The sequence below is a fragment of the Eupeodes corollae genome, chromosome 1, assembly GCF_945859685.1.
Source record: "Eupeodes corollae chromosome 1, idEupCoro1.1, whole genome shotgun sequence".
Taxonomy (NCBI): Eukaryota; Metazoa; Arthropoda; class Insecta; order Diptera; family Syrphidae; genus Eupeodes; species Eupeodes corollae.
In genome coordinates, this window is record NC_079147.1 from 144,437,683 (window position 1) to 144,451,523 (window position 13,841).

Genomic DNA, 13,841 nt, shown 5'->3' on the forward strand with positions numbered 1-13,841 from the left:
GGGCCGACGCATTGGCTTACATGCACTCTATCTGTATCAGCCATTTTAGGCATTGGGCTTTTATGATTCTGGATAAGTACATCTCTGTACAGCACGTATTTCCATCTTCTCCTCTACACACTTTCTTTACATACAGGATCGTAGATCACACGAAGAACTTTTCTCGCAAAACTACCCCAGGTGCTTCCATCCGTTTTTGTCATTTTCCATGCTTCTGCACCGCATAGCAGGACGTAGATATATATAGCGACGTTGTTTGCTCGAAAGGGGCCTTTACTGCTCAATTCCTTTCTTAGCCAAATGAAAGAGCTGGTAGCAAGAGCAGTTCTTCGTGTGATCTTAGCGCCACTGTTGTTTGCTGAATTCATAGGGAAGTCGAGGTAAAAAAAGTCCTTAACTACTTTAAAGTAATATCTGCCGATTAGGACGTTTAGATGGAGACGTTTGATTTGTAGGTCCTTTTTGGATGATTTTGCCGACTGTGGCTCAATATTTGTGAGCCCCATTGACTAATTTCTTCCCAATATGTCAATATTGTCAGCTTAGTGCCTCTAGTGTTGACGTGGTAGCTCTGCATTATTTTTACAAGGAATATATTCAAAAAATCATGTGACAGTGTTTCTCCTTGACTTAGCGTTTTTTGACATCAAAAGGTTCGGTTAAGTTGAATTCCAAGGACGAGGCCCGCATAACCGTTCCTTCAAGACCTGATTTTCGAATGTGTCGTAGAAACCCTAAGATTTGTTCACTAAGTAGGTCAACCTAACTGACACCACCGTTGTTTCTATCTTTATAGAGGACTAATGGAACCGAGTTCCAGACGGAGACATTTTAGGAAATTGTAAAGCCGATGAACTTCTGCCACGTTTAGCTATCAATTGCATCATGTAAGCTTTTATTAAAACAAGATGCTAAAACAAATATCATGTGGAATAACATCACCAGCTGTCTGTCCTGCCTCGAATAACATCTGGTCTACATTGGATTCAAAGCGCACAATATGCTTAAAATCTCTAAGGCGCTTGTATTTGAGCTCTTTAATTGGTTTCATAACCGGACCCTGTATTATTACACACGTCATGCCGCAAAGCCGATCATTAAATGGCGAGAAAGAGGAGGAATGGGTTCTTCACCTCCTCTGGAACTTGCCGTGCTCTAGCTCAAAAACTTAAGACCTTCCTAGAAAATTTTTTCTATAACGATCTAAGTAATGCCAAAAAGACTATTATAATTAGTATTTAACGTTTCATAAGTAACTCCAATTGCCTTCATTGAGTTCAAAAAAAGGCCTCAAGATTCTTTACTATCTAATTGTCAAACAACAGGCCTATGTATGTTCTACTCAATACCGGACGGGCACTTTAACGTGACCTAACTTAACTTGCGATTATTTTAATAACTAATATTGTATCTTTGTTTGTTCAACCTTTAACCAGTAATGATCCTTCAAAGTTATACACCTTTAGATTATTAGGTTAATCTTTGTCGACAATCATAACTTTTGTTATTTTCCAAATTTGTTTGAATTTAAATTTTGTTGTTAGAGAATCCATTGTTGTTTTTGTTTTTGCTTTTTTTTTACTAACCAAACCTCTAAAACCAGATGTAATAACCCCTTTCAAGGGTTCTCGTGTGCTTCCCTTTTTGACAAATAGCAATCGTTTTATAAAATAATCGTATTCATTTTTTATGATCAACCCTTCTAGATATTGGAAGCAAAAACAGTTTGCGCAATCTTCAAGGATAATCTCTCACTTTGTAATGAAGTTACAGACAAAGTTGTTCAGCATTTTGTTCATTGCATTGAAATTCACGGCCGACATGTTGTTTATTTACAATTCCTTCAGACTATCGTCAAGGCCGAAAATCAATTTATACGAAAATGTCAAGATATGGTAATGCAGGAGCTCATAAATGCAGGCGAAGATGTCCTAGTCTTCTATAACGATAAATCGTCATTTAATCAATTCGTCACCATGATGAAAAAAACTAACAAAGAACAACCTCTATCCGATGAAAATCCCCTCAAGTATCACGTGGAATTGGTCAAGCTACTAGCTTGTTGTACAATGGGCAAGAATGTTTACACCGAAATCAAATGCAACAATTTGTTGTCGCTCGATGATATAGTAACAGTTATATGTCATCCAGATTGTATACCCGAAGTCAAAGAAGCCTATGTAGACTTTTTGAATCACTGTTACATTGACACTGAAGTCGAGATGAAGGAGATCTATTCCTCGGGTCATATGTGGAATTTGTTCGAGAAGTCCTTTTTGGCAGATATTAATCAGCTGATTGCCATCATCCAAGTGGAACAAAATAAGGCTTTGATCAACTATGTACTGACTGGAGTCATGACAATCCTAGGAACATTCTTTAGCAGCCCATTTTCGGACCAGAGCACAATTGTCCAAACACGCCAAATGATATTTGTACAACTTTTGCAAGCCACGTACAAACTATCTCAATGCAAATGGCTATCTCTAGCTGAACGCTTTAATGTCGAAAATTGCATCAAAACCTTGTCGGAATCAGCAAAGACAAGGAGCATCGCGATTCCATTAGACCTAGAGCAGAAAGTTGTTTCGATGTCTAGTAAAACAGCGTTGCTTACTCGGCAGACTACCAAATGGCTTCTAGCTTCAAAACAGCCGAAGTATGACAGCGCTTATTACTCCAATTGCATGCGAATGGACCGAAGTATAATTGAGGGTCTACAAGACATTGTATCACTTCTAGAGGACCAACTCAAGCCACTAGTCGAAGCGGAGTTGTCTCTTTTAGTTGACATTCTATACCGTTCTGAGTTACTATTCCCAAAGGGTACAGAGTCCCGGAAAAGATGTGAAAGTGGAGGATTCATAAGGAAACTCATCAAACACACCGAGAAGTTGTTAGAAGAGAAAGAAGAAAAGCTCTGTGTTAAAGTTCTAAGAACTCTGAGGGAAATGATGGCGTTTGATGTGAACTATGGAGAAAAGGGTGATTCTCTACGAAACTCACTGCTAATTCGTTATTTCGGTAAAGGATTTTCACAGAAGTCCATAGAAGGTGTAGATAGTCGCCGGCCACACGTTGTTACCCATGGACCAGGAGCCAAGTATCTAATACGGGCAGGAAAAACCCTACATGAAGTTCAAAACCATCTGGACCGGGAAGGAGCTTCGGATTTGGTGGTGGAACTTGTCATAAAATCTGTGCATTCGCCTTCAATCTTTGTCGAAGCTGCTGAACTCGGCATAGCCCTACTAGAGGGTGGAAATCCTATAATTCAAAAAGGGATGTTCACTAAATTTCTCAGTGGTGATTTAAATCAAGCATTTTTCAAGGTTTTCTTCGAGAAAATGAAAGATTCCCAGCAAGAAATCAAGTCGACTGTGACGGTTAATACCTCTGATATAGCCGCCAAGGCTCATGAATCCAAACCCCACGATATGAGCCTAGAACTTGAGAAAATCTCTCGAAAACATGGTGTCAAAAGTAATGGAGTGGTCATTACTGAAGAACTGAAAAAGGAACTTCACAACGCTGGACTGGCAACTGCAAGAGCATATAGTCACGCTCGAAATATGGCAACCGGTGATGATGCGTCCGCCTTAAATATATCGAGTCCCCTCGAAGATATTCTAGCGGAAAAACTGGAGAAAAACAAAGACAAGGACGATCGCAATAAGCTTTCGAATAAAGTTCTGGTCATGCAACCTATTTTGAGGTTTCTTCAACTTCTTTGCGAGAATCATAATCCTGACCTGCAAAATCTTCTACGCAACCAAAACCAAAAGACAAACTACAATCTCGTGTCGGAGACTTTGATGTTCTTGGACTGCATTTGTGGCTCTACAACGGGCGGATTGGGTCTGCTTGGTTTGTATATCAATGAGAATAATGTGGCACTTATAAATCAGACGTTAGAAACCCTCACCGAGTACTGTCAGGGACCCTGTCATGAAAATCAGAATTGCATAGCTACGCATGAATCCAATGGTCTGGACATCATAACAGCTTTGATTATGAATAACATCAATCCCTTGGGTGAAAATCGAATGGATTTGGTTTTGGAGCTGAAGAACAACGCATCGAAGCTGCTGCTCGCCATAATGGAGTCCCGCGGAGACAGTGAGAACGCCGAAAGAATTCTATACAACATGAACCCCAAACAATTGGTTGAAGTTGCTTGCAAAGCTTATCATCAGGAAGAAATGGTCGATGAAAGTGAACATGATGATTCCGAACCGGAAGACGATGATGCAACAGTATCACCTCGTGAAGTTGGCCATAACATATACATTTTGTGTCATCAATTGGCACAACATAACAAAGATTTGGCTACGCTCCTCAAATCTTCAGATGAGGCACTGAATTTTGATTCAAAAATGAGTCAAGCATTGATGTATTACGCAACCCATACAGCACAGATTGAAGTAAGTTTTCAACAAATCTATGTCTATGGTTTTATAAATTAGTGAATTATATTTAATTTTTTTGCAGATTGTCAGAAATGATAGGACCCTAGAGCAAATTGTATTCCCTATACCTGAAATATGCGAATATCTAACGACTGATACTAAAATTAAGATTTTAAATACAGCTGAGAGAGATGACCAAGGATCTAAAGTGGCTGATTTCTTTGAACGGGCCGAAGAGATGTTTAATGAAATGAAGTGGCAAAAGAAACTAAGAGGTGAGTTACAAAAATTCCGCAAACTGTTATTTGTCTTTGTGATAAGAAATGTAGCATTATTCTATAATTGTGTTTCCTAGTGATTGGAAAAAATATAATTTCTTTGTTCTTTGGCTGAATTCTATTCTCAACTAAGCCACCGCCTGTTCCACATTGAAATTTCTATGTCTTACATAAGCTATGTTATTGATCCTTCTCAGTCCAGCTAATTAGAGTGGATTCTATGGAATGGACAAGTGACAGACAACATAAGGGACTTCACTTCGTTCTTTGAACGTACATTTTGACGAAATCAACTAGTTAGTTTTTCAAGTGTCATAAATTTCAAATTCAGAACTTTACTTAGCAAACCTTTTTTTTTAAGTTCATATCACAAAAATTACCACCAAAATTATTGTCTACAAAAAACCCCTCTTGCAAGCTACAAGTCCATCGATTTGTATTTTGTATTGTAAAGAAATATTAGTTATCTCTTTTCAAAATTTACCAGGACCCCTTTAACAGAAAGCATTAAATAAAGTTGTGCAGAAAAGAAATAAATCATAGAACAATGAAGTTCAGCTTTCAGTTGAATGAAAAAACATGATCAACTGTCATTTTGACATAAGTAGACATTACTTCATAGTTAGGGAGATTTTTCTTGACTAACTTTCCAGTTAACTTTTCAATAAAGTTGCCTTAATTGGTAGGTGATTTTTTGGCAGCTGACCAATTAGATGCTAGAAACTTGCCTTACTTTCAAGTCGCTTATGTCGCCTGAACGTGCCTATCAATAGGCCAGTATAGAGGATGTTGTAGCCGAATTGATAGGCTGTCGATGCAGATATACAAGTTTCCATTTTGATTTGAATTTCATTTGACTATTTTATATGCTTCTCGGATTGCTATTAAAGTTATTCAGCTTAAAATACACTGTCAAAATCAGTTAGCCAAAAGAAAAATTCCCGACCTTACTCCTCGCGGAATAACATTTAAGGCATGTGTTGGACTGTATGTTGGACCTTTGTAGTGCTGACACTAAATAAAATAAATTGGGTGGCGTAACAGTCCGTAGAGATCTACGGCCTAGTGACTTCCAACTCTCAACCACTCCTGTGTGCGAGTAATGTTGTCAGAAATGGAAGGGAGCTACAATTTTAAGCCGAATCCGAACGGCTAATTTGAGAAAGCACTTTTTCATGACAAGAGTTACTCTTGGAGAATTTGTCAATTCCTCGTAAGAGGCAGTACCCGTGAAAAGACTTTAGATGGCTTAGGTTGGATAGAACCCAACACCTCTGGCATTACAGTCCAACTCACTTTTTTTATAATAAGCGCACACTGTAAGGGAGAGAGGGGTTGAAAGAAGATGTCGGTGCATATTGGTTTTGAATTCCTGAATATTGCAATAGCTGGAAAGACAGAGTGTGGCAAGGCATTGCACATTCGCATAGTACGGCTAAAGAACGAATCTTTGTACTTGACAGTACGACCGAAGATGGGCTCCAGGGTTTATTGATGAGCATTCCTAGAAGCGCGAGTATTACGGTTGATCTGTTTAAGGGGAGGAATGCAGCTGGCTATTTCTCTAGAGCATAAACCATTAAAATAACGGTAAAAGAGGGTGAGACAAAAAACATTTCGACGATGTTCAAGTGACGTAAATGATCTTATGATGGTAATATCACCAATCAATCTAAATGCTCTACGTTCAATACTATCCAAGAAGCTTAAGTAAGTTGCAGGAGCACCAGCTCAGATATGGGAGTTATACTCAAGCTTTGGACGTATGTAAGTCTTGTAAATAAAAGCCAGATCAGAGGGGGAGAAAAATTTCTTGCATCGCATTAGAAAACCAAAACACCTTGTGGCATTTTTGGCGACATCGCGTATGTGATCGTTCCACAAAAGGTGGTTGGTGATACATATACCGAGAATATCGAGCTTATCATATTTTGTCGTTTCAGTTCCACTTCCGAAGAAGAGGGGTGTGAATCTGAAAAAGAATATGAAAAGCTAAGAGTACTATCGTTAGCGAAACAATGTATTGGATTAGATGTTGCAGACAGGAAATCATTAATAAAAATGAAAAAAAGTGTTGGAGACAAAACAGAGCCCTGGGGCACACCAGCATTTATTTTGTGGTTTTCAGACTTGAATCCATCCCACACAACTTGAATTGAATGATTCAAAAGATAATTACTAATCCAATGAAGGAGGGATTCATGAAAACCGAAAGCATGCATTTTCGATAAGAGAGCCTGATGCCAAACCCTATCAAATGCTTTTGAAAAATCTAGTGCAATAATCTTACTTTCTCCAAAACTATGTAAAGATTTGTTCCACTGTTCGATGAGATGAACCATGAGATCACCAGTGGAACTATTGCTACGAAAGCCATACTGTCGGTCATTAAGAAGCTTCCGTTCTTCAAGATATATCTTGAGGTGATAATTAATCAGCGTTTCCATGACCTTGGAAAGAAGGGACGTAAGTGCAATCGGTCGGTAATTAGACGGTGAGGAAGATTCGCCTTTTTTGGGAATAGGCTGGACAAATGCGATTTTCTATCCGCTCGGCACGATACCTGAGGGGAAGGACAGATGAAAAAGCTTACGCAGTGGTTTTGCCAGCGATGAAGAACACCTCTTCAATACAAAAGCGGGGATACCATCCGGACCAGCAGATTTATGTATGTTAAAATCTTTTAGGACTCTCGCTAAAGTACGAGTGCGAAAAATGATTTACCCCATAGAATCATTAACTCGATCAAGTACAGGCGGAGTCATAACACTCACTGGCATAGTTGAATTTGCGGCGAACTGCATAGCAAGGAGATTTGCTTTCTCTAAGGAGCTAACAAATGGAGTGTCATTCACAACGAGCGTAGAAACCGAGGAAGAGGAAGAATTCCTAATGTTTTTTTACAAATGACCAAACATTTTTACTGCCTTTGGGACATGACATTGGTCATGTAAAAATTTGGTCCGTCGAATATGGGAGTTGCAGGTCTTCCTGGCTTGCTTGAACTTATTCCGGTTTTCCTCAGTTGGATTAGCTCAGCACAGATCTCAGCACACACTCTTTCTGGTGTTGACTGACCCGAATGTTGAAGCCATGAAGAATTGTGTACATTGAAATCGCCCGTAACAACGATTTCAGTGCGAGGATAAGACGAAAGAATTCTTTGGATGGAATCAGACAAAGCATCAAATTCATGAGAAGTTGACACTCTGTCTAGATTGGGGCTTCGATAAATGATTTGCTTATTCACGGAAAATTAAAACCACATAAAATTGAAAAAAGAATTGGTGCAGGACCATATTGTGGCAAAAACTGATAAGCGACATCATTCCTAATGTATACGGCAAGACCATGGTGTCAAAAGAATAATGGCACCAAGTTATACCCTTGAATAAAGTATTCAGTGGGATCGGAATCCTCCCCCAATTGGGTTTCACTTAGTGTCAATACAGCTGGCCTGTTTAAAGCAATATGGGAGTACACAGAAAGAAAATTCGCTCTAAGCCCACGAATATTACAATAATCTACTTACTATTATGCCACGGGTACTACCCGTGTAGTGCTGACACTAGTCATACTTTTAACCTTCTTTATTTTGTCAATGTTGTATTTTTTTTTAAACAGGCCAGCACAGATCCCACTTTTAAAAAAATGTTTTTCTATAAGCGAAAAAAACAAAGCAAGCCTTCTTAACCCGTTCTTCATTGTTTAATTTCTAGTTTATTTTAGGATCTAGAACAGCTCCTAGATATTTTGCACTCGAAGGGCAGTTTGTATCCGTCCAATCGGGATAAATGCAGTTATTTTAGTTTTGGTAGAAAAGAACACCTAGTCCAGTACTCGTGGCCAAGTTGCTTACTTTATTCAGAGACATCTGGATCCCTGACTGTAGAACATTTTTGTTGTCTTAGAATATACTCAAGAATCATGTCTTATCGAGGGACAACCTTTACATTGCATTATAAAAAAAGCATTTAATTAAATCTTTTTTGTTTATTTTCTTATAGGTCAACCTGCACTTTTTTGGGTCAGCAGTTATATGTCATTATGGGCGAGTATACTATTCAATTGTGTCGTTGTGATAAACATGATTGTTGCGTTCTTCTATCCATTTGACAACACTGTTCCCGGTAAGATAATTATATATTTTTTCTAGTTGGTTCATTTCTTAAACTGTTTTCTCCTAAATTAATTCTTTAGAACTGCTTCCCCATGTTTCTTGGCTATTTTGGGCAATAATGTTATTTTCTCTGGTGATTGTTATTATGTTGCCACGTGAATCTGGTATACGAACTCTTATTGGTTCAGTGATATTACGGTTTATATTTTTAATTGGACCGGAACCGACTCTTTGGTTGTTAGGATCAGTGACTGTGAGTTTGAGTTCGAGTTCATACTTTGTTATATCATTTATTCATTTTTATTAATGCAATGATACAATTTTATTTTTATATAAAGGTGGCACTAAAGGGAGTTCACATCATTAGTATCATGGGCAATCAAGGAACTCTGGAGAAGAACTTTTTGAAACTTATAACAGACTTTCAACTTTTTTACCACTTTGGGTACATATGTTTTGTCTTTTGTGGCCTTCTAGTTCATCCATTTTTCTATTCGCTATTGGTAAGTTTTGTTTTTATATGAAATAAACTTAATTTACTAAATTTGTGTTATATTCTTTTTACAGTTATTCGACGTTGTTTACCGCGAAGAGACATTGGTAAATGTCATTCGATCTGTTACTCGAAATGGTCGTTCTATTGTTCTTACAGCTGTTTTAGCACTTATTCTTGTATACCTTTTCTCTATAATAGGCTATATATTCTTTAAAGATGACTTTTTAGTACCTGTTGATCCAGATTTGCCTTTTGGTAATATTTTCAATATAACTCACAGTTACTTTATATAATATATACAATATTAACGTTTTTTAAATCTTTCAGAAGAGAATGAACAACTTATAAATCACCTTACTGGTGAACCCATTAATGCTGACTCGTGTATTTCTCCCGATGATGTTGCTAAAATGCGCCAAGAGCCTAGTGATGGGGAACAAAAAGAACGGGCCTGTGATTCACTGGTCATGTGCATTGTAACAACCCTAAATCAAGGTCTCCGTAATGGTGGTGGAATTGGTGATATTTTAAGAGCTCCATCGAGTAAGGTAAATAACTAACAACAACTAATTTACAGTGGATGTACATTTTATAAATTATCTATTTGGTTTCTTTGACTTTAGGAAGGACTTTTTGCAGCACGTGTCATCTATGATCTTCTCTTCTTCTTTATTGTGATTATTATTGTACTTAACTTAATTTTCGGTGTGATAATCGATACATTTGCCGATCTCAGAAGTGAAAAACAACAAAAAGAGTTGATCTTGAAGAATACCTGTTTCATTTGTGGTTTGAATAGATCGGCATTCGATAACAAAACCGTTAGTTTCGAGGAACATATCAAAAGCGAACACAACATGTGGCACTATTTGTACTTTATTGTCTTGGTTAAAGTGAAAGATCCAACTGAATTTACCGGACCCGAAAGTTATGTATATGGAATGGTCAAAGCTGGCATTTTGGATTGGTTTCCTCGATTGCGAGCAATGTCCTTGGCAGCTGTTGATTCAGATGGTGATCAAATTGAATTGAGAAGCTTGCAAGTGAACTTAGAAGAAACACAAATATTGGTTACGAATTTATCACAGCAATTACGTGAGCTTAAAGATCACATGACAGAGCAAAGGAAACAGAAACAACGATTGGGTCTGTTGAATCCGGGCGCATCGACCATAGCAGGATACCAGTTCGCTTGAAACTGGAAGTAATTATAGGCAAATGAGTGTGTATAGAATTAAATGTATATGTATGTAATAGATTAGAAAGAATATGAAACAGTTATGCAAATAGCAGCGATTGATGCGTTTGTAATTTATTTTTAGATCTAATAAATTAGTTAGATGGTTGTGTTTAAAGTCGATATTTATGAGAGTTTTATTTTAAGTAATGGATTATGTATGCTTAATTGTTCCGAAGTTATTAGGCGATTGCATCTATTACATAACAGATTATTGATCTTGGCATTAGGCCACTCTAATTATTCACGATCTTCTACCACCATGGTTTTACTTTGACTACAGAAATCTCAGACAATTATCGTTTAGTGGTTAAGAGCATACAGATCATTAAATGATGACTATTTCAGGAATCAGTACTTAAGGGCTTAACGGTAAGAAAAAAAAAAACAGCTTTCTTCGAAGCTCAATTGAGACAATTATATCTGTAGAGAAGCTTAGAGGAATTCTGGAACTTATCAAAAAGTATGAATAGCAATTGATTTTTAATCCACCCGAATCTGAGTCCAAATCTTCTAGCAGTAAACTTGAAATTGAGTTGAATCAACCCGAAAGAAATCTAGCTGAGTCCAAATCTTCTAGCAGCCCACTTAAAATTGAGTTGATTACAGCCCAAAAGAAATCTACCTACGCGGCTCTCTCTTACAATGAAATTCTTGATTCTTCTATAAGCTAACAAAAAGTGATCTCAGCAGTAACGAAACTTAAAGATGGAAACGGAGCGGAATCGTAATTCATGTTTGTTGAATCTTAGAAAAATGCCACAATGCAATTAATCAACAAGCTGACACTTGTATTTAACAGTGTCCTGGAAACTGGGGTCATACCACAAGAATTCAAGGATTAAATAATTTTCTGATTCATCAGGTATATCCTTTTTAGATTATTTCTGCAAAATATTCGCTAATATTTCGAAAATGCTTCAATAGATGGATCGACAAGAATAAACTTTTAAAGGAGTTCCATTCAGGATTTAGGAGTGAATATTATAAAATTGATTACATTCTTACCCTTGAAAGTATTGCAGAAATATTCCTTCATAAAGAAAAGAAGTTGTATACTTTTTTCGTTGATTTTAGATCTGCATTCGAAAAGCACTTACTCACAAGTTCTACAGTTACAACGTGTCATGGAAGTTTTGAAGGGTTATACAATATAGAATCTTTACGAGGAAACAATGGACAAGTTCAGATGACAGAAAGGAATTAAAGGTAAGGTAAGTTGTTAGTATCTGATTGGCGAGCTGCAAAAAAAAAATGCCTTGTGAATAAGGCTACTTTAACTGTTAAGTTAGTCAAGAAATATCTCACCAAACCTAAGGATCTGGAGGACCTTCCAATAATGGTGGAACTACCAAAAGTCTTCCAAAAGCATCCAATTAGGTGGTAATTGCCAATTTTCTATCTAGTAAAAATTGTCCTGTTATGCGGTTAGTTGATTTTTTCCAAAATTTTGATAGAAAATTCGCATAAAATTGTTGACAATTTTGTGTCTTTCAATTATAAATTGTTTGTCAACACGATTGGAAGACAGAAAATAAAAAATCGATAGACTCTTTGGAAGACCATTTTCTCGCTAAAATTTAGTTTAGAAGTAAAAACAACAGTTCGTGCAACAAAATTAAAAAAAAAAATAGTGAAGCAATAGTAAAGCAGGCAATATCAACTATCTTGTAAGTTTGTTCATGCGGCCCATTCTTTTTCGAACATTAGTTTGTGTAACTTATTTTTGTTATTTTGCCAAATGGTAACTTCTTATTTCATTCGATTTTCGTAGTTAATCTGCTCAAACATTTTCTGCCTATTAAAAATTGGATGGTTTTGTTTGAAAAGAACATCTTAAAACATACTTTTAGTGGACACTCGTCTAATTATTTGATATTTGAATATTGGTGTTAAGACGACTTTAAACGGTTGCCATAAATCGGCCAATTATTTTATAGAAAATTTGCCAACGATTGACTGAAAATTTTTCAATTTTTTTTTTCTAATAAAATTGGGTGTTTACATAATTGATAAAAAATTGGTTAAAAATGTTTTGCGAAAAATCTGACCATATTGTCAGATCTTGGCTTGTTCGCTAAGCTGAACTATCAAGTCAAGTCTACTTATGTCAAAATGTAAGCTGGTCATGTTTTTTCATACAACTGAAAGCTGAACTTTATAATTCCGTGATTTATATATTTAGAGCACAAATTTATTTACAATGGGTAGGTTCAGACGAAATAATGGACTCGAAAGTTATGCAAGTTTCTAGTATCTGATTTGTCAGTTGCTAATTAAGGCAACTTTAATGGAAAGTTAGTCAAGAAAAATCTTCGTAACTTTTAAGTCAAATATACTTCTATCAAACTGACAGTTGATCATGTTTTTTCATTCAACTGAAAGCTGGGGTGTCATTCCGTAATTTCCGAAACGATAATCGTCAAAACGATTATCATTAACGATATCGTCAATAATTTGGTTCACGTAACTTTATCACTATCGTCTCGTTCAATCGTTTTCAGTATAAGTTCGTTGAGTATATTCCAAATGTCAAAATGAACTCAACGAAAGATAATGCTTGTTCAATAGCTTGAAAATGTTATTAAACTTGGTTTTTCTCTATGGGAAATTTTGAAAATTTGCAAAAAACGTATTGTTAATAAACATACCAATTATTTTGTGATATTTGTTGTTATTGTCACTTTTTGTTTTTGTGTTTTCATTTGTTGTTGCCGAAGATAAAACAATAATGTGAAAATGTTTGTTCAATGTCTTATATTTTTGTAAATCAGCTGCAATAATAAACCCAATTTGGTCAAAAGGAAGGAAGTGAAGACTTCATTTTATCCACAGGGAACATAACTTGGCTTCAAAAATATTTAATGTTTCCAAAACTAATTTGGATTAGTGCTTTGTGCAAGAGCGATACAAAAATTGTTGCCTGTCGAATATACCAATGTTCCTACGCCCCAAAGTTTCAAAAGTTACAACAAATTTGAATATTGAATGTATATATGTACATTATGTATGTAGAACGACAACCGTCTGGTAAATTTATTGTTTATAATATCATTATAAAGTCCTCTTTTGCAATTCCAAAACTACAAGTGTTTTATTTATTTAACAACAATTAAGAGAGATTACTAATGTTTTGTATATAAAAACTGCGTAACCGAATTCATTGTATTTTTTTGAGTTTTTATTTCATTTTGTAACAAAACTAAACTACACCGAAACTTTTTTGCTTTAATTTGCTTAGTTGTCAATGGAAATTTATAGCAGACGATACCTACTTAGCTATCGTGCAAACGCTATCGTT

General features: G+C 36.3%; 1 protein-coding gene across 2 annotated transcripts in view; it reads left to right on the top strand.

Moving 5' to 3' along the window:
• LOC129942465 (inositol 1,4,5-trisphosphate receptor) overlaps window positions 1-10,663 on the top strand; it is an 89,423-nt gene extending 78,760 nt beyond the window's left edge. For both annotated transcript variants that reach the window (XM_056051393.1, XM_056051394.1), the window contains exons 17-24: window positions 1,707-4,424; window positions 4,492-4,684; window positions 8,695-8,817; window positions 8,888-9,060; window positions 9,146-9,310; window positions 9,375-9,558; window positions 9,631-9,851; window positions 9,927-10,663. In XM_056051393.1, coding sequence (XP_055907368.1) covers window positions 1,707-4,424; window positions 4,492-4,684; window positions 8,695-8,817; window positions 8,888-9,060; window positions 9,146-9,310; window positions 9,375-9,558; window positions 9,631-9,851; window positions 9,927-10,499 — 4,350 coding nt within the window. In that variant the 3' untranslated portion in view covers window positions 10,500-10,663. The remainder of the gene's footprint in view (window positions 1-1,706; window positions 4,425-4,491; window positions 4,685-8,694; window positions 8,818-8,887; window positions 9,061-9,145; window positions 9,311-9,374; window positions 9,559-9,630; window positions 9,852-9,926) is intronic.
• Window positions 10,664-13,841: the final 3,178 nt, after the last annotated feature.